The sequence below is a fragment of the Manis javanica genome, chromosome 10 (genome assembly GCF_040802235.1).
Source record: "Manis javanica isolate MJ-LG chromosome 10, MJ_LKY, whole genome shotgun sequence".
NCBI lineage: Eukaryota > Metazoa > Chordata > Mammalia > Pholidota > Manidae > Manis > Manis javanica.
The window spans coordinates 20,652,850-20,677,387 of NC_133165.1; the positions used below are offsets into that span (position 1 = coordinate 20,652,850).

Here is a 24,538-nt window from a genome sequence, read left to right on the forward strand (position 1 = left end):
GTGAATGGAAAAAACTATGTGTCAATTTTACAGCAGGTTCATACATCTGTGAATTCATAAGGAATAGAGCTGATTTACTCTCTCCATTATCACATAAATGAAATGTTATATTGCATAACCCTTACAAAAATGAAACTATTTTATGTAAAAGATCAGGAGATATTGCATGACAGGATGTTACATTTAAAAAAATACATTATTAATCATCATTTTTCCAGTTTAATTAAAATCGAAAAGCAGTTTTCCTAAACCTAATATCAATCCAAGTAGCTTCACTATCCATCCGTTAATCTTTGAGGAAAGGTGCATGAAAGCAGGAGCCGTATCTATTTGTTTAACACTGTATATTCAGCACCTGGCACATAAAGTGAGCACTCATTAGGAATTTGTTGAATTAGCAAATTGGACACATATATTTAGTAGATTAAAGGTAACAGTTTAATTCCACAAGCATTCTCAACACTTCGTATAAACAGACAGCTTTGGGCGTAACAGAGCTACTAATAGTAGAAGACACTGTCCTTATCCGTGACTAGATGTACAGTATTATTTGCATTTATAAACCTTTAAAATAAAATGTAAGCATATTAAAATACACACTAGAAATAAACAATTTTCAAAATATTTGTTACTGAACTCTGGCTATGCACCAAATACAAGAAAAACCAGCAAATACATGATTTTTTTTTTCTCAAGCTCTTGGGGGACAGGAGAAAATGATTTCACATCCTTTCTGGAATTAACTTTTAACTACAGAAATAAAAATAGACATACTGCACAAAATCACATTTCTGGCAACATAATCAGTGGTGTACAAATGCTAAAAAGAAATCTCCACATGACATGGAAATAAATAAGGGGTCATATATAAATAGAAAGTAATTTATATGTTTTGAGAAAAAAAATTGAGACTTTTTACTCATTGCTTTAAAAATTATGAGTAGGAAAAATAAATTATTTTAAACACAGCAAAGAGTATGTTTTAATATTATAAACAATTAAAATAGGATAGTATATAAGACCCCATCCGAATCTCAGATTTAATCATTCTATGACCTAAAAATGGAAAGGCAGGGCAGATGAAGAGAGTAAAAAAAAAATATATAGATAAGTAAAATGAAACAACTATACAGAAACGCCCTCCCCCAAACAGCGCGACTAACATGGAGCTGACACACAGTGACCTTCAGGAGGGGACAGACACATGCGGACCTCATCAGGGAGGGCTTCCTCCTCACAACTGTGCTGGAATGTAGGTCTAACATTGGTGTCCGGATGTCTGCTGGCCTCTGAGTGTATGTACTTCTTCTAACGACTTTTTAAATCATGTTTCCCTAGCGAGACTGGACTGACTTGAGAACCTGTGGCCACATGCCTGCTTTAGTTTATGGCCCAAGTTGGATTAAAACTTTGTTACTAAAAAACTCCCAATTTTATAGTTCCTCTTCTGAATCTTGATCATACATTTCCTGAGGCTGTCTCTTAATCTTGATCACCAAATCAATGGCTAAAATTTTTGCCAAACACTGAAGAACTGAAGTTATTAACTGATATTTCCCAGTTACCGATTCCAAACCTGCCTGACTGCTTACCATGTGCCGATCGGCTTGCAGGGCCTGGACGGCTTTTATGTACGACTGTGGGAAACTGTAATTTCCTCTCTTGGACTTACACAGGAGTTTGGGAATGCCTAAAAGTGCATTAGCTATTAACATACTAACCATGGTGTCTTGTGATTGCTGGCATTTTTTGGCATAGTTGAGAAGATAGTAATGTAACAAGATCTCAAAATTACCCACTGGCAAAACACAACCTGCTGGTATTGATGAGAAACAGGGACTGTGGGAAGGACGCATCTCTGACGGCTTATATTCCTCAGGTAATACGCTCCTCTTTCCAGCAGTTTTTGTGACCTGTAAGTTTTCATAAGAAATTTCTACTCTAGTATTTTTTGTTGTTGAATTTGCAGAATTACTCTCAATAAATGGTTCATGGTCATCAATTATCCCGGTTTTGTTTGGAGATAACCATCTCAGTGTTTCATCTGTCTGGGATGTATCTGTTGGTGTCATTTGTGATGTGGAACACAGACTGCGTGTTTCTAACGCTACATTTGGAACTACCGAATTTGAATCTACTTTTAAATATGTTTGAGCTTCTGCCAGTTCATCTTTGTTCTTTACAACTCTGTCCTGATATGGCCTTTGTATTGAGCCATTAACAGTTTCTGGTAACTGATTACTTTCTTTACTATTCTTGTAAACAGAAGGACTTGGTGTATAATTTTGGTCACTGGCTCGTGTCATGTAACTTAGACCATGGTCTTTAAATAACTGACAAAGCATTTTAAATGCTCCATGCAAAGCATGCTCCTGTTGCTCAATAAGGCCCTGCACTGGTGCACAAAGAACTATACAGTGTGGTATAAACGAGCATGTGCTAATCAAGCCAAGGTGAACATACCTTCTGGATCTAAGGGTAAGAGGTTTACAAAATTTTACCAAAGCAATGTCAGACATCTCATCACGAGAGGAGGCCTGTGGTAGCACAAAGGGAGAAAGACCAGTGACCCTCTGGATAAAAGAAACTTCTTCAGATGATAAACACTCCACCACGGATATGCCATTCAGTCCTGCATAATAAATAACCAAGTCTGGTTGTTTGACACTAGACAGAAGCAATTTTACATTCTGACTCTGTAAACGTTTCATTATTGCTTTTGTCCTCTCCATAATCCAAAACTGTGATGTGGTAAACTGTGCTTCTGAATTTATAATAAACTCTGATCCAGAAGTTGAAAAAAGAGGCTGAATGGCTTCGGTTACTATCACCATTCTTATGTCACCATCTGCTGGGCAGTACACGGAAAACTCTCTCTGAAGCACAAGCCCAGCTACGACCCTGGAAGCGGAAACCGGAAGGCCGGTGACGCCGACACACAGCTCCGCGGAACAGTCCTCCACTAACTCCAGCACCTCCGCAAACTCGGTCTCACGAGTTGTACACTTGCAACAGAAGTCACACGTCAGCTGTGAAATGAAGCTGTCATTATTTCTTCCCACTCTTCCACAAAAGTATGATTCTAAGAGCAACCCCAAAGAGCTCCTACACAATGTTCTTTCTTTAGTGGATACAGAAAAGATGGAGAGGAAGTGTTTACTTACATATTGGTCCATAACAAAGTCTAGTACGTGCGTCTGAAACGTGAGAAGAGCTTGGGAAATAAATTTCCACTGACAACAATTTTTCCAATGCCTTTCATGGGTTTGAATGTTTTGGGGAATCAAAGAATCCTGTTCTTTGCCTGTGATGGCATGAAATCCTCTGAGTAAATGGCAAAGAAAGATAATAAACGTTTTAGCACCATCTCCTGTTATTCTTAGATGACTGGAAACACATGCCACCATCATCCTGTACAAAAAAGAAAGAGAGCAACTCAGATTAAGGGAGCTGCCTTCCCACATCGGAAGCGTGTTTTTAGCTACAGGCACAAAATGAGAATACTGTCCCCTTGATGTCCCGAGTTTTCGTTTTTCCCTTTCCAAGTCACTTTGCTCTGAGGATTCCGGGGCTGGGAAGAGCAGGGCGACCAGCGGGCGGCCCTGGGCGGTCAGGCGAGAAGTCTGGAGGGGGCCCGCCGCGTCCGGTCCCCGGAGCGCAGGCCTGGACCCGGGGGCTCGGAGGCGGGACGGGCACCCGGCGGGGGCGTGCGGGACCTGAGTACCTGGCCACAGGGTGCTCCAAGTGCAGCGCCTCCAGGAGGCGGCCTCCATCCCGGCTGAGCAGCACCTCGCCGGTAGGCTTCGTACACAGAACCTGCCGCCCCTCGGGCCCCACGCAGCAGCTCACGATGGTTTCCAGCACCTCCGCCACCCGCAGCGCCGCCTTGAGGGAGCCCGCGGCAGCCATGCCCGCTAGGCCCCCAGTACTCCGCCTCCCGCCGCCCCCGGCCGCGGGCACTAGGGCCGACGGAGCGGAAGGGGCGGGGAGGAGGCCGGAAGCGCGGGCGGCTGGGGGCCGGGGGGCGCGTGCCTGTATGCAGCCCGGCCGAGAGGCGCGGCGCCCGCGGAGGTCGAACCCAGGGCTTCCCGGGGGCTGCCCCTGGAAGCGAACCGCAAGCCCTTCTGCATCTGCCTCGGTGAATTCAGCTCTTCCCGGGATCTCTGCTCCTACCGGATTCCCCTGTCTCCCAGGAACTTACTTTCGGCGCAAAAGGGGAGCCCCGGAGAACGTGGGAATGGGCTCCCCGGGGGAACTCGGTTCGCTCCCGCCCCCTGAGAAGTTGCTCGATGTTTCGTAGCAAAACCTCAGCCTTGGGCTCCTGCATTGACCGCCCACCCTCCACCTGCTGCTCTCCTTCCTATCAGGCAAGCAGTTTCGGAGGCAGGACAGATAGGGAGGACTTGACTCTGGCCACCTGAGGCCTTCTGCTTCCCGCAGGGGGCTTTGCTACATCTCCTGGGCCCGGGCATCACTGTGAAACCCTAACCATCAGTTTTTCTTTTCCTTTAGTAGAGATGATAGATGTGAGGACTTAGCCATATTGGTGATCAATTGTATGCTTTAAACACACAATGCCCCAAGATCACTGGATAAAATCCCACGGCAGAAAAAATGACCTATTAGGCAGAAAGAACATTGTTCATCTATTAAAACACATGCACTCTCTCAAGGATAAAATGGTTAGGAGCATGGTCTTACGATTTAGATGTGAGTTTTCTTTGCCATTTGCTCATCTGTAACATTGAGCAAGTAACCTGTTTCCACTTTTCTCATCTTAAATAAAATGGTGATAATGGGTATGTAAAAGAAAAATCTCACAAGGTTTTGAGGAGAGTATTTACAAAGCACTTTTCTTGCATGGTGCTCAGCATATACTAAACACTCAAATATTTATAGCATAGCCACTAAATCACTACATGTCATCAGTGTACAGGCCCACTGTCTCCAAAGGAAAGGGATGTTTTGTACGGTGCAGAAGAGTCGATTAGCTTAACAGGAAACCTATTAAAAGTGTGGTCAATATCAGTAAGAAAATTACCTTGTACTTCGTTGAGGTTGAGCAATGAGGGGCTGTTTTCCTTACCCCCTTGCTCCTATGCATAGGACAGGAGAAACCTGTAAGTCTTCGCCCTCCCTCCCTCCCAGTTAATAGGGCAAAGCCAGGTGACTTCAGCTAGAAGCCGCTGGCTCTGCGGGAGGAACACAGGGACCCGGGGAGGAAGAAGAATTTCTTGGGAGTTCATCAGATGCCCACTCAGCAGGGGCGAAGGTCATGTGAGGGGCAAAAACTTAATAGGTCTTGTATATATGCTTGTTGAATAGTAAAGTTTGTTTTGTTCTGGTTCTACCTCTCATAAAGGGGCTACATAATTCAAAATAGATTACAGCAGTGGATTATTCCAAGCATTTAAAAGTGCTACAATCAGAGTTCTGGTTAAGTGTACAGCTTTAAAAGAATGGACACTGAAGTCAGACACGGATTCAAATATGTGCTTGTTACCACTCTTACTATGTAACTTTTGGAATCATTTAGCTTCTCAGTGCCTCAGATTCTTCATCTATAAAATTGGGCTAACTTCCACTCATCTTTAAGGTTATTATGAGTATTCAAGAATGAACACACAGCACCCAGGTAAAGCATACATTAGGGATTTTAACTGTTAAATCCCTTCCAATTCCTTACCCATCCTCATAACTACCCCTACAGAATAATTATTTTAATTTAAAAATTAGGACTGAGTAATTTAGTCACCATGTTATATTCAAAGTCATTTGATCACAGTTTGCTTCTTTTTAAAAAATTTTATTTAGAAAGCCTACTTGTAGAAGTTAGCAGAATTTTACAGACTGTTAGAAAAACTCTTATCTTTTTTGTCTCTGCAAACATTTATGTTAGGAATAATAGGTTAGAAATGTAACACATTACAAAACAGTAGCCTATGACTATCTGTACATCTACTATGGACCTTAAGGAAAAGATTTTGACAGTGCTCTATACTTACACTGTGGATAACATACTATTATTCTATAATACAAAACTGACCAGTGGTAGTGTTTGAATTTATAAATGGCCATTAAAAGGATATTTAACTCAGATGTATATTTAGGCTAAAAAGTGAGAAAAAATTTCAACTTAAGTTCTGTGGCTCATCAGTTCAAATGTTCCCTGGCATTTTCTTTAAATAAATGTCAATATTGTAATAGTAAAATAATTTTACATGATAAATGCAAAAAGACAAAATTTTCTAGATATTTCAGGAAGTATATTCACATTCATTTTGTCATGGGTTTCTTGTGGCTCTTCTATGTTAATCATATTAGGGAGACACTGGTCCTATACAATTTTAACAGTCCATCTTCAATTAAAAACTAACAAACAGTATGTTAAGAGTAATAAAAGGTAAATTAAGTACACTAAATTCACACTGTAGGTAAACAAAATGAAACAAATTATGTAGTAATGGCAGTTTATGCAGTTTAAAGAATCTTTTTTTCCATGCAAATAAAATAGAAGTTGAAATGTAAATGTAGTGATTTGGGTGGAGTTTCCCCCAACTGGTTCAAATTGGAAAATTTGGTATGGATGTGAATTTTAATATTTTATTTCTATACATTTAATATAATTCAGATAACCTGCGGCATCATGCATAGCCTCATCAATGATGCCATATCACTGTATGTCAAACAAAAAAACCCAAAATATATTCATTGCTCACTAGAAATGCTAAACACTGGAAATAATGGAATCTGATACATTTGTTTTCTTAAATATTTAAGATATTCTTCAAAAGGTTAAAACTGCCTTCCACAGATTTTTGTGTACATGGCATAAATTGACACCCCAAACAGTGTGAATTCCATCAAAAAGGCACTGTTTACAATACTGAGAATAATCTGACAAGTCTACCTCAATGGTGTCTGAAAGTGAAGAATATATTTGACATAGATAAACAGACAAACCCTTATAAAAGTACATCATTACTGTTTAAATATACTGTAGCTATATAAAAGGAAATAAAGTGACACAGAGAAATGACCCTTTTATGACAATTAAACCTATGAACACTCTGAATCACATTATAGTCTGTAACACAAATGTGACAAAAGTATATTCTTAAAGGCACAGAAGCATGAATACTAAATGAGGGCTGCATTTTACAACGGAATGGTGACAAAGATTACACTGTACCTTTATAAGTGATACAAAAAAGTACTGAGGTGAAGTATAAGTAAAACATCTATTGCTGAAACTTACTTTGCATGTCCTTTTTACTGTCTTTTCCTGGGCCAGCTACATCTAACTAAATGGTGGATAACTGAAGGCATAATACATTTAACAACTAAGACAAATGCACATGTCGACAAAGTGACTCATCTAACATCTCATATGAAAAAATAAAATTTCTGATCAAATGAAAAAAACTTGTCATAAGGTCTTAAATATCCTAGAAACCATCAAAAGGCTCTCAGACAACTGGGAACTGAAAATCACAATTTTATGAATCCACATATGAAGGAAGATTAATCTCAGGTAGAGAACAAAGTCAATTACATATATGGCTACATACAAAGTTAGTTATATGTTTTAATTCACACACTAAGCCTAGTAAAAGCACTGATCTAAAAGTAAGCCACCAATTCCTGAGTTTTGTGTTCAGTTCACAGAAAGGAACTCATACAGCTAAAAGCCTAAGGGGATTATTACATAAGATACATGCTTTTAGTGTATAAGAAACAGTCATGAGCAGCCCTGCTCTTTCTTTCTCATGGGATAGTTACTGATTCCTTGGGTAACAGGAACCCATAACATCTGCCCTAAAAAGAAAATAACTACTTTTCCAGTCTTGGAAGATACCCATACAAATAAAACACTAGTTAGACGAAATGAAAATAACACACAAGTGAATAAGACTAAAACCCCATAGGAGGTTTACCAACAAAAATATTTTAGGTTTTCTGGGCTAATGATGAAGTAATTTTTGTTATCAACCAATCAATCTATATATAATATAAATTAATATGAATTTAAAACCTTTAAAAAGAACCAAATTGTACAATATTTACAAAATATGTCAATTCATAGGCAGGTGAGCATAACATTGGTAAGAAAGCACAAGATTATATTGACAAGTATGAGATAACAAGAAAGCCCCACCTGCTCTTGTGTAGTCATATTATACCTGTCCTTCCACTAGGTACACATACATCGTATTTACATTTTCATCAACTCAAAACATGCTTTCACATGTACATTTGGAATACAGCATTATTTTGTGAAAAATACATAGGAAATAAATAGTTCTTCATAAAACCCAAAGATACTTAAGATAGCTATACTGGGGGGAAAAGAAGAGGCTCTTTTTGTCATTTTCAATTTTCATAATTTAGCGGTCACTCCTTGATTTTGTATTTATCATGGCACAGATAGCTGACTGTAATTTTGCTAGGGTCTTGCAGTCTCTCAGCCAAAGGCAAATGTAGCCTCAGCAATTATTCTCTCTGACCTTCTTTTCATCAATGACATTTTAAAATCTGTATTTTCAGGACTCTAAGATACACCTTGGGACATGTTCTAAGCCTAACTACATTTGCAAAAATTGCTTTTGAGAATTATAAATATTTATTTAAAAACACAAAGTAAAAACATCAAATTGAGAAAATTCACGAAAAGCTTGTCTCGGCCTGAGCGGAAGGGAACCTTGAAGAACTGTAGTTTTGCCACAGGATGAAGCTGCCAAGAACCAAGGATGACAAAGGAACTTCAGAACTTGACGCTCTTCTTACAAGCTCAACTTATTGCACATTTTAAAGAAATTTTAACAGAAATGCCACCACACTAAGCGTTTTTTCTTATTGCCTATCTCATATTTGGCTTTTGAAGTAAAATAAAATATTGGTTGTAATTTTTTCTATTCTACGTTATTTACTGAACACACTAGGGTCTAAATAAGTGCTAAAATAAGTTTTTCATAATGAAAAAACATGTATTATCAGCATTCTATATGTCCTATAGACTTTCTAGAATTTGACCTATATTATTCGACCAACTACATTAAAAAAAAAAAAGAAGATAGGAGAGCAATCAATTTTGACCACACGTTTTTCAAGCAAGTGTTGAAGGTGTTATTACATAGGTATGATATGAAAGATAATCAATAGATCCAAGTAGTTGCATACCAGTTTTTTATGTTGATATACCCATATGCACATTTATATCTATATCTATAAATATTCAATTCTAGGGGTTAAAAATATCTTGTGTGAATTTTTTAAAAAGCAATTTGCCACCATGTCTCTCTCAATATGTTAATTTTGACCACACTTTTTTCTTGCTGTTTCTAAGGAGACAATTGAGCTAGGTGCTTTGGAAATGATTTTTTTTAACTATAGAATATTGAACTGTTTATAATATCTGTTATCCCACCATTTTCCATTCTATCATTCCTTATTGATAAAAGTTTTATGCCTGTTTAATGAAGAAAATAGATAACATATTTATAAGATTGATAGCATTTTTGTTATGAACAAAGTTAATGTTAAATCTCAGAACATACTATAGAATACAATGACTACTGTCAGGTACACATAAGACACAACTGTGTCTACATGTGGATTATATTCACATGTAGACACATTGTCACAAAAGCTAGATATGTTCTGGCACTTAACACATAGCTCACTTTAATAACCAAATAGAGTAGCTCTTGTTTCAGGTTAAGGATAAACAGTATGAAAGGTCAACACCTCTACATTTATCTTGAAGGTAGTTTTAGAAATATTGTGATATTTTAACAGAGACCAAACCAACTTGAATATTGGTTCCAGGCCAAATCCAATTATTCCAGTTCACTGATTCAATTGTAAAGAACTTTTACTTAAACATGAAGTTTATTATGACTTGAAGCAAAATCAGGAGGAAAATGATGAAGTAGTCTTTTTGTTGCAGAAAATAATCCGTGGCAGGTGTGCTTGAAAGTAAATGATTTCGAAGAGCCATAATATTTCTACGAAAATAAGCAACAATAAATTTTATAATTACTTGTCAAAAACATTAGCACAGAACTCAAAATTTGATACATGTTCACAGAGCATTTAATTATACATTATGTAAAGTCACTAGTTAATTGGTTACTGCTACCTAATCAGGAAGCTGATTATGCCATGTGGAGCCACTATTAGGTCTTGCCTAAATCTACATTCCACATTGTACCAAATGTATTACTTAATGATGTGCAGCAAGCATAATTATTAAAGTCTAATAGTATAGAAATATATTACCTTCTCTGTTATCACAGTGGTTTTAGAACAAAAATTTTAATTCTTAGTTGGCTGGGTAAGGTTCTTTTATCTTTACTTTAAAGGAGATAGAGGTGGGGTTAGAGAAGAATCCTAAATTCCCCAGGAAAAAATAATTAATACTACAGATTTGATGACATTCAAAACTTGAAGAATGCTCTATGGTATTTCATATATTACCAAAATTTAGTCATAAAATGAGCCTACATAATGCTTATGCCACCCTAAATGTTTTTGGCTAAAAAGAGCTGATTAATAAAAAGCTTGTCTTTTTTAGACGTCCATTAAAGTGTTTTGCCAGCATAAGGAAAGAAAGATAGACAAAACAAAGAAGAAAGCTCATTAATTTACAAATATAATTAAATTAGGAAACTGGAGCACTTTATATGAGGTCTGATGATACCAAAATGCAGAAGGCACGTACTCTGCTCTAAGGTTACTCAGGGTTTACTGCAAGGTAGACTAACACCTCTGCAGTCTAGTCAGGAGTATGTATATAGGGAGTAGGCAACCTGAGTATATTGGAGGGATTATAACTCTATAGGGCAAGGTGAGTGATTAGAAATGTTACAATAAGGATGGCAATTAGAGTTACATTCTGAAAGATAAACAGGGATTTTCCTGATGGGCAGGGTGAGCAAAAAGGGGCAATCTAAAAAGTGATTCAAGTGTGGGCAACGATCCAAAGATCAGGGAGCACAGCTTATTCTGGAGATGTGAGAAATTTCATAGGAAGAGAGCATGGGGTGGGCATACGGGAACAGCAGGCGCTGAGGCAACAGCTGAAAATAGCAACTCAATGTAAGTCATAGGTTCACCAAGAACAGAGAAAAGTATCTTAAAAAAAAAATCCCCTGGGATATCTGGCACTGAGAGCTGACCCAGTGGCAGGGTGGCTAACAGTAAAGACTCTACGTCTGATAGAGCGATGAGAGGCCACCGATCGGGAACTTTGCTAGTAATGGGGAAGGGCATGGGACATGAAGGGGGTCCACTCAAAGGCCTCAGAGTAGCAGCTACTGACCCATTCTAGCAAGTACTTCAAAATTTCAACCATATGGTCCAATTCAATGTGAGTCGCATACAAAGGGTGCAGCACAGCCTTTGCTAACTTGCTTTCTCAGAAGCCTGCCCACCTCCTCACCCACCCCAGCTACTGCTTATGCTACAAGCAGTAAGATCAAGACTCCAATTCTACCCTCACAAAGGAGAAAAAATAACTGCCCCAAACAATATTTCAGTGAAGTAATTTAAAGTTTCAGTCATCAGGTGATAGAAGCTCAAGTTCCATTTTAGCTTAGCAATGTCAGAAAAATGTAAAATTTGCATACGATTTCATATGTAACAGAATTTCTAACTACTCCTCTGGACTCAAATGCCTAGTCACTGTCAGTATATATTACCTTTTAATTTCTTCCTGGGTTTGTTTTATAGACTCGATGGAATTCTGAATGTCTCCCAGTTCTATCCCTTTCTTTCTTCTTGTACTTGGCTTTAGTGACTGAGCTAAAAAGATATTTAAATGAAGTTGGTGAAAATAATGAACACATTTAATTATAAACAATCTACATTTCAGCTTAATGTTCTCATTTAGTAAAATTTTCCTAGGCATTATTTTTATGGTTTAGAGATGAATATAATATTAATACCCAGCATTTTTGAAGTTTCAATCATAGGTCAAAACTAGAACAGTACAGATATATTCAAAGTAACCATGAATTGGTTCAATTATGGATGGCATCAGTTTTATTTTGACTAATTAAAATAGACAAAAATAGTTCATTAAAAATATGTATGTTAATTTGAAGAAGGTATTATTCTCCTCTGTCTCTTGCCTATTTGCCTACACTTGAGGAAGTCAGCTTTTTGAGCTCCCTTTTCAGTTTTTTCCTTAATTGTCAGTTCCTTCATCCCTCTAGCCACCCGACCTTTAAACCTTTTCATGTGGTTCTGATGCCACTTCTACAAATTTTTGTTGACCAGCAAACTGGTATATTTCTCACATCCCTCTTATACCCACTCCCTTCCTCATTTCCCATGCATTTACCCAGCAACCTGGTCTTGCAATTTATCTATGATCCAAAGCAGTTTTTTCTGCATGCCATGCCTACCCCACCCAAATTCTTACATTATCTTTTTGAGTTAATATGAAAACACAGTGTATTAGTTTTTGTTTATCAAACACAGTGTACAAGTATCCTTTTAAAAATTTAGACTTTTATATTGAATAGTGAATAGTCTGCAATATGTATTTCTACCTTCACTTCCAGATGAGTCCTGAATATCAGGTTCTGGGGAGGAATAGCCCTTTGCCACCTTCTTCTGTTGCCTGGTTGGCTTATGTTTCATTTTTGGGACACTAACCTGAAAAAAATCATGCTATTATGTGAATTTGCACTGAATTTATAAAGACCAATATTGCATGACTGTCAAAACTATCTCTTTGTGGGTATAATACTAAGAAATAAAAGCAAATATGAAATACTTGAATTAAATCTTAAGATGTGATACATTTAAACTATTTAATTTTAATAAGAAACATTCATTTGGCACAAACATCAAAAAGTATAAAAAAATGCAATGAAGAGTTTCCCTCCTACTCCTGATCCCTGTCCAGCTCATCTGTCCCCCACTAAATCGATACTCACTGCTGTTCGTTTGCATATTCTTCAAGGGACATTTTATGTACACACAAATATGAGTACAGATACAACCACCCACTGTTCTAACTGCAGCAGCAAGTACCTCTAGTTGAATGTTAAATAATAGCATTCTTTTTAAATCATATTTATGGTGTTCCCGATATCAGAAACCTTCCACAGAATGATTTTGGGTTTCCAATAAATTTACTTAATTATTTACTTTTAATACTATCTGGATATGTACAAAGATCTTATAATAAATGGAAATGTCATTTGGCAGAGCATGATTCAAACTTACTGAATGCAATTGAGCGCATGAATAAGATTCAAAAGTATGTCAAACCATAAATTAGGACTAAATTTTCCTTACGATAATATACTTTAGACTTTTATACTATTAACAGGCTTGAAAACTTGGAATTAGGCCCTAAATTTAAAAACCTAAATGCAAGAGAAAAAATGAGAATCAGAAGAGCAAGCTAATTTACGTGCTTAGAAAAACAAGGAACAGTCACTCTAAGTCTTTATTCTAATCCATTTACTGCTCTAAATAGGAATTACCACCAATTACCTGTTCACTGAGGGTACAAGAGCCTGGAGCTGCCTACTTTGCTCACTCAAAAATTTAAAATTTGAAACAAATTTTAAAGTGTTGGTTGCCAAGGATACTAAGGATTTAAAATATTTATATGCCTAACAGATGCGGTCATTTTCTATTACCTACCATGGGAGTGCGGTGCTTCACTTTGGTCTGGATGACACCATCTTTTTCGAACTGTATCATATCATTAAGTGGGTCCCATGGTCGAGTACTACACAAATAAATAATAAAGAAAAATCCACCTGTTTAATGACTAAATGAAACATTCAAAAACCTTTCTAAAACTTTCCATTCTACAGTGAGATTTTCATTAGGCCTAGCTGTAAGGCAGATCTGCCACATCTAATCCTCTGGTCCTCGGCTTGTTTCATAGGCTGCATGGGGTCAAATTTATAATAGATGGGACACCAAGTTTAAAACTTCACACTAATTTATGTATATATGGCTTAATAAAAAAACTACTCCAATAATAACAAAGCAAAGCTGAAGGAACAAAATAGCAGCAGACTTACAAACCCCAAGAAGGGACTAGACTAGCGGCTACCAAAGGGGAGGGGTGGGGGAGGGTGGGGAGGGAGGGAGGGAGAAGGGGATTGAGGGGTATTATGATTGGTACACATGGTGTGTATAGGGCTCATGGGGAAGACAGCGCAGCACAGAGAAGGCAAGTAGTGACTCTGTGGCATCTTACTACACTGATGGACAGTGACTGTAATGGGGTATGGGGGAAAGGAACTCAATAATATGCGTGAATATAATAACTAGAATGTTTTTCATGTGAAACCTTCATAAGTGTGTATATCAATGATACCTTAATAATTTAAAAAAACTACTACAACTAACAATAAAAATTCTAGAAATGCAAAAAACAATGCTGATATACTATTAATAAAATACTCTTTCTAATTACTTACTCTGCAAACCTGTAGTGCCATTCTCCTGTGAGTGGATCAAGCTCAAATAACTTGCACATCCACTCTTCATTTTTTGTTTTCCGATGTCTGGCAGCTTGTCTTTGAGCTTCTTCTAAAACATACTTCTCTTGAGTGGCTTCTGTTTGGTCTTTGGCATTAATCGCTCTAGTGACCCGCTGCCAGAGTCTGATTCATGTAAAAAAACAGTATTAAAAAAACAACAGAAAATCAAATCTACATAGAATGTTTGAATCCCCTTGAGAGAAAATGATGTCCATGTGGGCTTTTGGCTTTGATAAAGCTTATGCTTGGATGCTTAGAAATGAGTCAAGATATAAAAGGTGGTGCCCTGAGATAAATCCATTACATGGGCTCTTAAACAAATGGCAATGAATAGTGCTGACCTGAGATGACAGGAATGCAATGAGGGCTCAGAATGTGCACTTTGAGCAAGCTCTCCAGATGGTAGTTATACATACTGTTTAAACCCACTGGCCTCAAAGATCCGATGCTGTAGTGCCATGGTTCTCATGAGTTACCAGGGAAATTCTGATTTAAAAATAAGAATTTCTGTGGGTGGGCCCAAATATTTTTAAAAAATGTTTTCCAGGCGATTTTAATGTGCAACCAGTGCTGAGAAGCATTAATTTAAAAAAAGGCTACTAAGGTAAAATCTTTTCCCCTACTAAATTCAGTTTTTTATCATATAAAGAATATCTATATGTTCCACCCATCTGGGAAGATAGCGATTTAGAACTGAAAGAACAAAGGCTTTGGAATCTGAGAGACTTGGGTTAAGTCCTAGATCTGCCACTGTTTTGGCCAGTGAACTTAAAGTAATTTATCCTAAGACTCATTTTCTTCATCTTTAAAACATATTAAGCCATATTTGCACCTCAAAAATTGCTGTATGCCTTGCCACAGCTTCGCTCTGGACAGACAGCATCATGTGGTTATAGCTGAAACAGCATTTTTAGAACTGCTGCATAGGCTTCCATTTTTGACAAGCTCAATTCTGAGTGAAGGAAAGTACACACAGATCTGAGTCTGAGAGAGAATGATGAGCACGTGGGAGTACGTAGTGCAGACTGAACTGCCTCACAGTGTTATTACCCAACAAATGTAATTCCTCCAGAAACCTGCACACCATGTGGCTTTACTCTTGTGTTTTAGAAAATGAAACAGAAGTAAGTTTTGTACCATTCCCTTCTACATGCCTAATCCAGGTTAGAAAACAGCTGCCAGATAAACATCAACAAACATTAATTAGTCCCATAATTTAAAACAAGCAAAATAGAAGTTTTATTTTTTTTAAAAAATACACTCTGGCACAGTTAAGAAAAAGAAAGAAAATGGGTAGTTTTAGCTCAGAGCTATAGAAAAACCACTATTTGTATTATATTTGACATTCACATAGCCTAAAAAAGAACCTGTCACATCCCACAAATGTTAAAGTATTTTGAAGAATTAAAATACGACTGAAAGGTAACAGAGAAAACTGACATTACTGAGGGATATAAAAATACTCTCTGATCTTCATGAAATTAGCTGGAAAATGGTATACTTACTTCTCTGATTCAAAATCTCCCTGTTCTTCAAATTTCACAGTGTGTCTTATTAATCTCCATTGCTTAATGTCTGGTGTTGGATTCCAGAAAACCTCTGAATTATCAGTCTTTTTGTCATTAATAAAAACTTCACTATCCTATATTTTAAGAAATTAAAAATTAAGGTAGAGAATTACTTTATTGAAAAGGGAATTATATAGTATAATAATATAATTCTTTCCTCCTGAAACTTGATCCCATAGTTAAACACATTTTTAAAACAAATATAATTAGCACTTTTTCTAAAAGCCCCACATCTCTTGTCATTTTTATAAAAACTTTAGATTAAATATGTAGCTACTAGTCTTTTTAATATTTGGTTGAATACCACAGTAAGTTTGGAGGTTTCAGAAGTTTTTCAAACAGTTATATGCAAACCCTCAGTAACCTTTGACTTGTGAAAGTGGGGCACAGTATCTCCTACAGACAATGAGATACTGTTGACTATACACATGGTTAGTATGTAGAAAAACCGAAAAGAGCCTTTCTTAGTATTAAACATTTAAGCACAATTTAGAAATTTCACTAAAAAAAGTTTTATCTTTGTTCTAAATGATATTTAGGTAGAAGTAAATTTTAGAAACTACAGAGGATATGTGGCCTCTTAGTTAAGTTTCTAGATCCAGTTTTATTTTCTCCTCATATTTCTCATCACTTTCTACTAATTGTAAATGCAGAAAATGGCATATATTCAAGGGTTCACTGTGAAAGTGCATCTAGGCAGTAGCATGATATGATCCTTTTTTTTCACTTAAGATCCTCTTACCAAATTACATGAATGTGAATTTAGGCCGGCAGAGAAAAAAATAAGAGCCACTGCTCTTCAATACTACTATATCCTTTGCCTATTCTTCAGAAAAAAATATAACTCTAATTGGAAATGCCTCTTCCTTCCAGCTCGGGGGCAACATACTGCTGTATGTGAAAGCACAACCCTGGAGCCAGAGCGTCTGGCTGCAATTCCTGCCCCACCACTCTGAGTGAAGCATTCACACTGTGGGTGCCCCGGTTTGCACCGCTGTGAAACGGGCACAGGAGCCGTCAGCAACCCTCCTCATGGCGTCATTAAATATTAATATGGGTAACGTTTTGAAACAGTGCAGGACACAGTAAGTGACACACAGGTGTCGGCTGTTCCTACTGACTTAAAGTTTTGAAATAATAAAAAAGATTACATAGAACTAAATATGTTGATAACAGATCAACACCAAAATCTTTGTTAAGCTGAAGCTTATGTTGAATAGTAATGCTTTTAGTAATGGAATAAGTGGACTTAACAAAATGTGATATTTAATTTTTTCCCACAGAATAGAATTCTTTTTGTTAAACTAAAATATAAAAATACTTACCCAATGGCCTTCCAAAGTAGCTAGGACTTCTTTTCCCAATTTAAGTTTCCCTGATATTTGATTAACACAGTCACTACTACCTAGAAATGGCTTTTAAAAGAGAAAATGTTGAAGAAACATTTTATTTTTAACATATTTACATACATATGCCTTATTAATCTCCATTGCTTAATGTCTGGTATTGAATTCCAGAAAACCTCTGAATTATCAACAAAAAAGTACTTGCATACTGAGAGTGCTGTTGAAGGCACAAAGTGAAATACTGATTCAATTTTTAGTCAAATATGCAATAAAAAGAAATCTGAATTTGTTGCTGTGGGGAAAAAAATAGGTAGCAATAAACAGACTGTGTTAAGTCCAAATAAGTATATTGAGAAAGATCATACTGATATAAGTGACTCATGTCCTGTGCTTTCTCCTGACTCAAATCAACTTTATCAACATATTAAGCAGTAACAATTCAGTAAACCTAAGGGATTTAACTCACCTACTGAAAGAAAAACACCCCCTCCTTCAAAACAAAAAGTAAAATACCCAAGCAAAATATCCTCCAAAATTAAACAGAAAGATACACTTTGAGTTACTACATTGCCTTACTGATACCTCTTCTCAGTGACAAAATTTTGATGCTATAATTTAATCCTTAAAGGTGTCACAAATCACTTAAAATCTTTTTAGTCATGATTTTCAAGTATCATCATTACCATACAAACAAAAAATTTTCCAAGATGACAGAAAAACAAAGGGCACTTCATGAAGTACTTCTTAAAAGCAATCCTTTTTATTAGAGCAAAATTGCTGATCAGCTGGATATCAATACAGGAGAAATTTAATAATAATTAAATAGCTCAAAAATATTTTTATCTGAATAAACTGTCCTACAGTCCTAAATTTAAAGGTCTTAAATTTCCCTTCACTCTGAGACAGACAGAACTTCCCAAAGACGACCTCAGTAGTACCTACCCTCCCCCTCCAGCCCACATGCTCTTTCTGAACGAGACCTTGTCGTCCTCCCATTCAGACATCAGACTTACGTACTCTCCTTGAATTTGGGTGGGTTTGTAACTCTTGAATTAATAGAGGAGGTGGAAGTGATGTAGTCTGACTTCTGAGGCTGTCACGGACAGCGATGCAGCTTCTGCCTTGCTCACAAACACACTTGCACTGGGAACTCTAAGCTGCCAAGTACAAAGTCTGACTCCCTTGAAGCCGCCATGTTGCGAGGAAGCCAAGCCCCATGGCAAGGCCATGTATACAGGTGCTCAGATCAACAGTCCTCGCTGGTCTTTCTGTCATCCCAGCCCAGGCATACACATGTAGGCAATAAGCCTTCAGATGATTCCAGGCCCCAGCTGTTGAGTCACTAGAAGCATGCAAGTCTTTCTAACTTAAGCCCCAGACATTAGGTAGCAGAGACAAGCCATTCCTAATATGCGCTGTCCAAATTCCCAATCCACAGGACCCCCAGTGGATTAGAACATTGTTGTTTTTAAGCTTGTAAGTTTTAGAGTAAATTGTGAGGCAGAAGTAGTAATTAGTACAACTCTGTCTTAATGTACATAACTCAAGCTGATACATACTTTGTGGTATTTTGTAAAGCAATGCTGTAAGTTACTGAGAAATTTCTATTCATTCACTTCTTAAATCTTATCTCCTATACAATATCAATAGTCTTATTAAATAAAATTAAAAACAAAAAATGATGACTGTGTTGATTTGGATCTTTCAAGGCTACCCTTTCACAAATTCAGTGTTCTTTATTTAGTCATTAATTAGAACTAAACTGTGTTGTTTGTTCAATATTTATAGCATAGCTCCTCTTTAATTAGGTCACATCTCCTATCATTCTTTACTAACCTTTAGTTTGAATTCAAGTATTGCACTATATCCAGTTTTTTGACATGTAATATTGACTGTTCCACCAAGCTCCAGTGTCATTGTACCATAAAGAATTCCTAAAGAAAAAAGCAATTTTGACAAAATGTTGAAGAGAGATAAACTGGCTAATAACAAGTAGAACCATATAATCTGATCTCTTTCTAGGAAAAGCTAAAACTTTAAGGGTATTCTGTCCAACCCAATAACAATCTATAAATATATATGTAAAGTTGATTCTGAAGGACTTAAATAGCCAACAGCTGATGCACATCATTTGCAGATTCCATATCTACGAATTTATGTTCTCACTAAAATATATTAGTAACTCAAAGTCAATATCCATGGCACTTTTGCAGTCACTCAGGGACAGGAGCTACTGAGCAGTGAGAAGGTGCCCAGCGCACAGCTGCTGGCCAGCGACTGGACAAGGCGGCACTCCGCCTTCAGTTTTCATCTCTCACATGGTAAACCAGAGTCTTTTTGCAGAGTACTTAGTGCCATCTCATTTACATTTTTGTGCTTTTTTTGTTGGCAATTTTACTGTTTCAAATGGTCTCCAAATGTAGTGCTAAAGTACTGTCTGTATTCCTACGTGCAGAAGGCTGTGATGAGCCCTTTGGAGGAAATACATTTGTTGAAGCTTGGCTCAGGCATGAATTACAGTGCTGCTGGCTGTTCCGTCAATGTCAGTGAGTCAACAGTAAATATTAAATAAGGTGTCTTTAAACAGAAACAAAGTTATGTATTAACTGGTTGATGAAACGTGACAAGAAGCTCACAGAAACCTAGCTTTGTGTCTCCCCTAGGAGCTATGGTTCAGTATTCATTAAGTTAGCGTTTGTGGTGACTCTATAGCACGTAACTACTGCAAGTAATAAGACTCAACTGTCTAAGTAAAGCAAAAAAAAAAAAAAAATCTCCCAAGATAGGTCCGAAGTTAAACAGGTTATGTGCATGTTGTATATTTGTTTTCTGTCTAACCTGTTGCGAAAGCCTTTAATATACAATTACACAATGTTAATTTCTAAGAGGGGAACAGACTACATAATGTTCCTCATATATATTTGGCTATGAAACTATTTTGCAAAACAATTTGTGAGACTGTGATCTGTAAAACACATCTTAGGTAATACACAAAGGTAGAAAATAATCATTATTTTCTATGTTTATTCATAAGGATTTTATAATCTCTTTTCTTTCTTCCATACAATTAAAAACATTGCTATGAAAAAATGTTACCTGTTGCTAACTAGGTATATTGGGTATTTACATGAAATATCATTTTATTTATTCCAAATAATATAAATTTAAAGTATTTATCAATTCATTTAGATATTCCACTTCATGCCTATTTCAAGAACCACACATGAAGTTCTAAGAATTATCTAGCCTGAGGCTGTAAGATGGCCACGCTTGTACTTAGTACTAGGATGGCTCACAGTACAGAGGATGGGAATCAACTAGCCTAGAGTGTAGTTTCACCATTCTTATTAACTAGTGGTTTGGTCTTGGTTAAGATTCTTAATCTTCCCAGTTTTTTCAACTATGAAATGGGGCCATATTAAATAATTCCTGTTTTCATGAGTCAGTTCCTAAAATAGAGGGTAACTGCCCAAAAAAGTTATTTTAAGAAACTGGGTGGAAAGGAGTGACAGATAATGACCAAGCTGAGCATAAAGCTGATGCTCTACAGCACAGTAGTGCTGACTGCAGATACCTTGACTCTTAACTGTGATTCCAGACAAATTACTCTTCGTGCCTCATTTTCCTCATCCATAAAACAGAGTAACATTACCCTACTTAGGGCTGCTGGAATGATTAAGTTTATAAATGTAAAGTGTACAGAATAGTTGGATGCCTGGCCTGTCATAAATGATAGTTATTATTTAATATTTTAAATATTAATTCTGTATCATAAATAATGAGGGGAAAGCACAACATATTAGTTTTTAGGAAACTGCCAAATGAGGATGAGAAGTTTTGTAAAGACTTCGTACACTGAAAAGCAGCAAATTAAAAATTTCAAGAAGGGTGGTGGTGCAAGAAGATGAAAATCACCTTTAAGGATTCTGAAATAATGGCTAGTTTCATCAAATTATAAAGGCAAATGAAATCTCATTATTATAAATCAGCCTCGTCTAACTAAAGTATGTGTCACAAAAAGTCCATTGTAGATGAACTAATACAAAACAAAAAAATCCAGCAGATGACATCAATAATCTTAAGTAACAAATTACAGCCATATACATTTACTTAAAAAGGCTTAAGAAATATCTAACCCAAGTATGGAAAATATTTACCTTTACAATGAGCATATGGCATTGTCATTACATAATCTTCACCTCTATTCAAAAAAGTTAACCGTGCTTCTCCTTCTAATATTGCAGATAATGAATTTCCTGAAATAAATGTTGTTTATTAAATTTCACAAAAACTAACTCAAAACAAAATATATTTAGGACACCTACCATACATCTACAGTGGAATGTCTTTATAATGTCTTAATCTCAATGTGCTCAAACATATATTCGTTATATCCAAAACATTTTGATCCATATTACTATTCTTATGAGTACTTTAAAAAGCTACAGTTATGTGTTTGTTATGTTTTTTTATACGAGGCTCTTAAGAAAAGTTTTCAACATGTAGAAAATACAATAAAACACTGGTTCACTGTGTAGCTTACTGACCCTTTTTGAATAAAAATATTATTTTTTATCTGTAAGTCACATTATTTAGTTAAGTCCCAAAGCTTTAAGTACTTAGTATTGATATACTATAGAAAATTTACAAAAATAAAAAATATGCATAACCCACCAAAATTTAATTGATGATAGGATTTCAGTATTTTCTTCCAGCTTTTCTCCCTTATGTATTTCCTTTCCCCCCCATTATACTGAAATATAATTTACATATAATAAGTGATCCATTTTAAGTGTGCATTTTGATAGTCTTTTATCAGTTGTATACAGTCATGTAACCACCACCACCACAATCAAGATAAAGAACTTCCATCACCCCAAAATGTTGCCCGTTGCTCCTCGGCATTCAATCCTTTCCTCCAACTCCAGGAAACCACTGATCTGGTTTCTATCATTGTAGTTTTACCTATTCTAGAATTTTGTATAGATAGCATCATAAAATATATAGTTTGTTTTGTTTCGTTCACTTGCAAAATGTTTTTCAGATTCATTTCATGCAATTTTAATAATATTTGAAATATCTAATACATGAACATATTTCTTCATTTACTTATGCCTTCTTTAGTTTTCCTCACAATATTTGGTAGTTTTCAGTATACAGATTTTACATATCTTTCATTAAATTTATTCCTAAATATTTCATTTTTCAGATACTATTGCAATCTAGTTCTTAAAATTTCATTCTGCAAGTGTTTATTTCTAGCACAAAGAAATAAAATTGATTTTTGTACTTTGACCTTATATCCTGCAATCTTACTAAATTCACTTATTCTAGTAGGTTTTTTAAATATATTCCTGAGTATTTTCTATAGAGATCAGGTATTTATAGAGTTTGACCTCTTCTTTTCTAATCTGTATTCTTTAACTTGCCTACAGCACTGGCTAGGGCCTCCAATACAATTTTGTACAGAACTAATAAGACTGAACATCCTTGCCTTTTTCTGAGCTTAGGTAAAAATTATTCAATATCACCTTAAGAGTATGATGTTGGCTATATATTTTTCATATACACCTTTAGTCTAGTCCTAGTTTGTTGAGAGCTATTACCATGAATGGATATTGAATTTTTTCAAATGCTTTTTCTGCATTAAACTGATAGTTTTCCTCTATTAATGTGAATTACATTAGTTGATATTCAGTGATACACCAATCTTGTATTCCCAAGATAAACCATAACTTGATCATTATATAATATCCTTTTAATAAATTGATAGATATCCTTACATGTGAACTACCCTTTACATATATTAATTTTTTACTAATTGGTTAAGGATTTTTACATGTATATTCGTGAGATTGACTTGTAGTTTTATTTTAATGTCTGGTTTTGGGATTAGGGTAATGTTGGTTTCATAAAATGAGTTTAGAAATGCTTCCTCCTCTTCTATCTTCTGTCAGAAGTTGTACAGAATTATTATTATTTCTTCCTTAAATATTTACAAGAACTCAAGATATCTGGCCCTGGAGTATATCTCTGAAGGAACATTTTAAATTACTAATTCAATTTCTGTCACTGATTTAATGCTATTAAAATTTTATATATCTCCTTGAGTCAGTATTGGCAATTTGTGTTTTTCAAGGAATTCACCCACTTTATGTAAGCTGTCAAATTTATTGGCATAAAAAAAAATTTATTGGCATAAAATTGTCCATAATACTTCATCATCCTTTCAGTGTCTGTAGGACCAGTGATGATTCTGCTCATTTATTCCTACTTTGTATTCTCTCCTTAGTGTAATATCAACTTTTGGATTCCCGGGCTCTCTATATTGTTTGTCTACTTTATACAGTGATGTTTGCTTATTATTTCCTTTCTTCTACTTACTTTGAATTTAATTAGCTCTTTTTCTAATTTCACAGTGTAAAAAATTAGATCATTGATTAGATCTTTCTTTTTCTAACTTAAAGTTATAAATTTCCCTCTAAGTACTGCTTTCATTACATCCCACAAATTTTGATGTGCTATATTCTCATTATCATATAGTTTAAAATACTGTCTAGTTTCTCTTGGGATTTCTTCTTTGGCCCATGAATTATTTTGAAGTGTGTTGTTTAACTTGCAGATATTTGGAGTTTACCTTGATTTATTATTTATTTCTATTTCTATTTCATTGAAGTTACAGAACATACTCTGTATGATTTCAATCTTCTGAAATCTATGGAGAGTTGTTTTATGGTCTATACGAAAACACCATATATTCACATGAAAATAATATGTATTCTGTAATTGCTGACTATAATGTCCTAGAAATACTAATTAGGGTAAGGTGGTTGATAGCGTATTTCAGGTCTTATATGTCCTTACTTATATTTCACCTGACTGTCTTATCATTTGCTGATTTTGGAATTGCCTATTTCACCTCATTTCTATTTCTGCTTCATATACTTTTAAATGTTGTAATTAGTCATATAGACATTTATGATTATTATGCTTTCCTGGTGTACTAAAACTTTTCTCATTATGAAATGTTCCTCTTTATCTCTGTTAACACTTTTTGCCTTAAAATTAATTTTATTACTATAGTCACTCAATAATATTTGAACTT

At 35.9% G+C, this 24,538-nt stretch overlaps 2 protein-coding genes across 6 annotated transcripts in view; both read right to left on the minus strand.

Moving 5' to 3' along the window:
- Positions 1-415: 415 nt before the first annotated feature.
- Positions 416-3,985, minus strand: BBS10 (Bardet-Biedl syndrome 10). Its single transcript, XM_017670250.3, has 2 exons — positions 3,725-3,985; positions 416-3,411 (listed from the first exon to the last, which is right to left on the minus strand). Exons 1-2 carry the CDS (start codon positions 3,907-3,909, stop codon positions 1,434-1,436), a joined length of 2,163 nt encoding a protein of 720 aa, XP_017525739.3. The 5' UTR covers positions 3,910-3,985; the 3' UTR covers positions 416-1,433.
- Positions 3,986-5,785: 1,800 nt separating this feature from the next.
- OSBPL8 (oxysterol binding protein like 8) overlaps positions 5,786-24,538 on the minus strand; it is a 207,291-nt gene continuing 188,538 nt past the window's right edge. For all 5 annotated transcript variants that reach the window (XM_073214832.1, XM_073214835.1, XM_073214836.1 and 2 more), the window contains 9 exons: positions 21,591-21,689; positions 19,270-19,367; positions 17,413-17,502; positions 16,025-16,161; positions 14,457-14,642; positions 13,666-13,753; positions 12,558-12,663; positions 11,703-11,805; positions 5,786-10,007 (listed from right to left, as the gene is read on the minus strand). In XM_073214832.1, the coding sequence (XP_073070933.1) occupies positions 9,875-10,007; positions 11,703-11,805; positions 12,558-12,663; positions 13,666-13,753; positions 14,457-14,642; positions 16,025-16,161; positions 17,413-17,502; positions 19,270-19,367; positions 21,591-21,689 (1,040 nt within the window). In that variant the 3' untranslated portion in view covers positions 5,786-9,874. The remainder of the gene's footprint in view (positions 10,008-11,702; positions 11,806-12,557; positions 12,664-13,665; positions 13,754-14,456; positions 14,643-16,024; positions 16,162-17,412; positions 17,503-19,269; positions 19,368-21,590; positions 21,690-24,538) is intronic.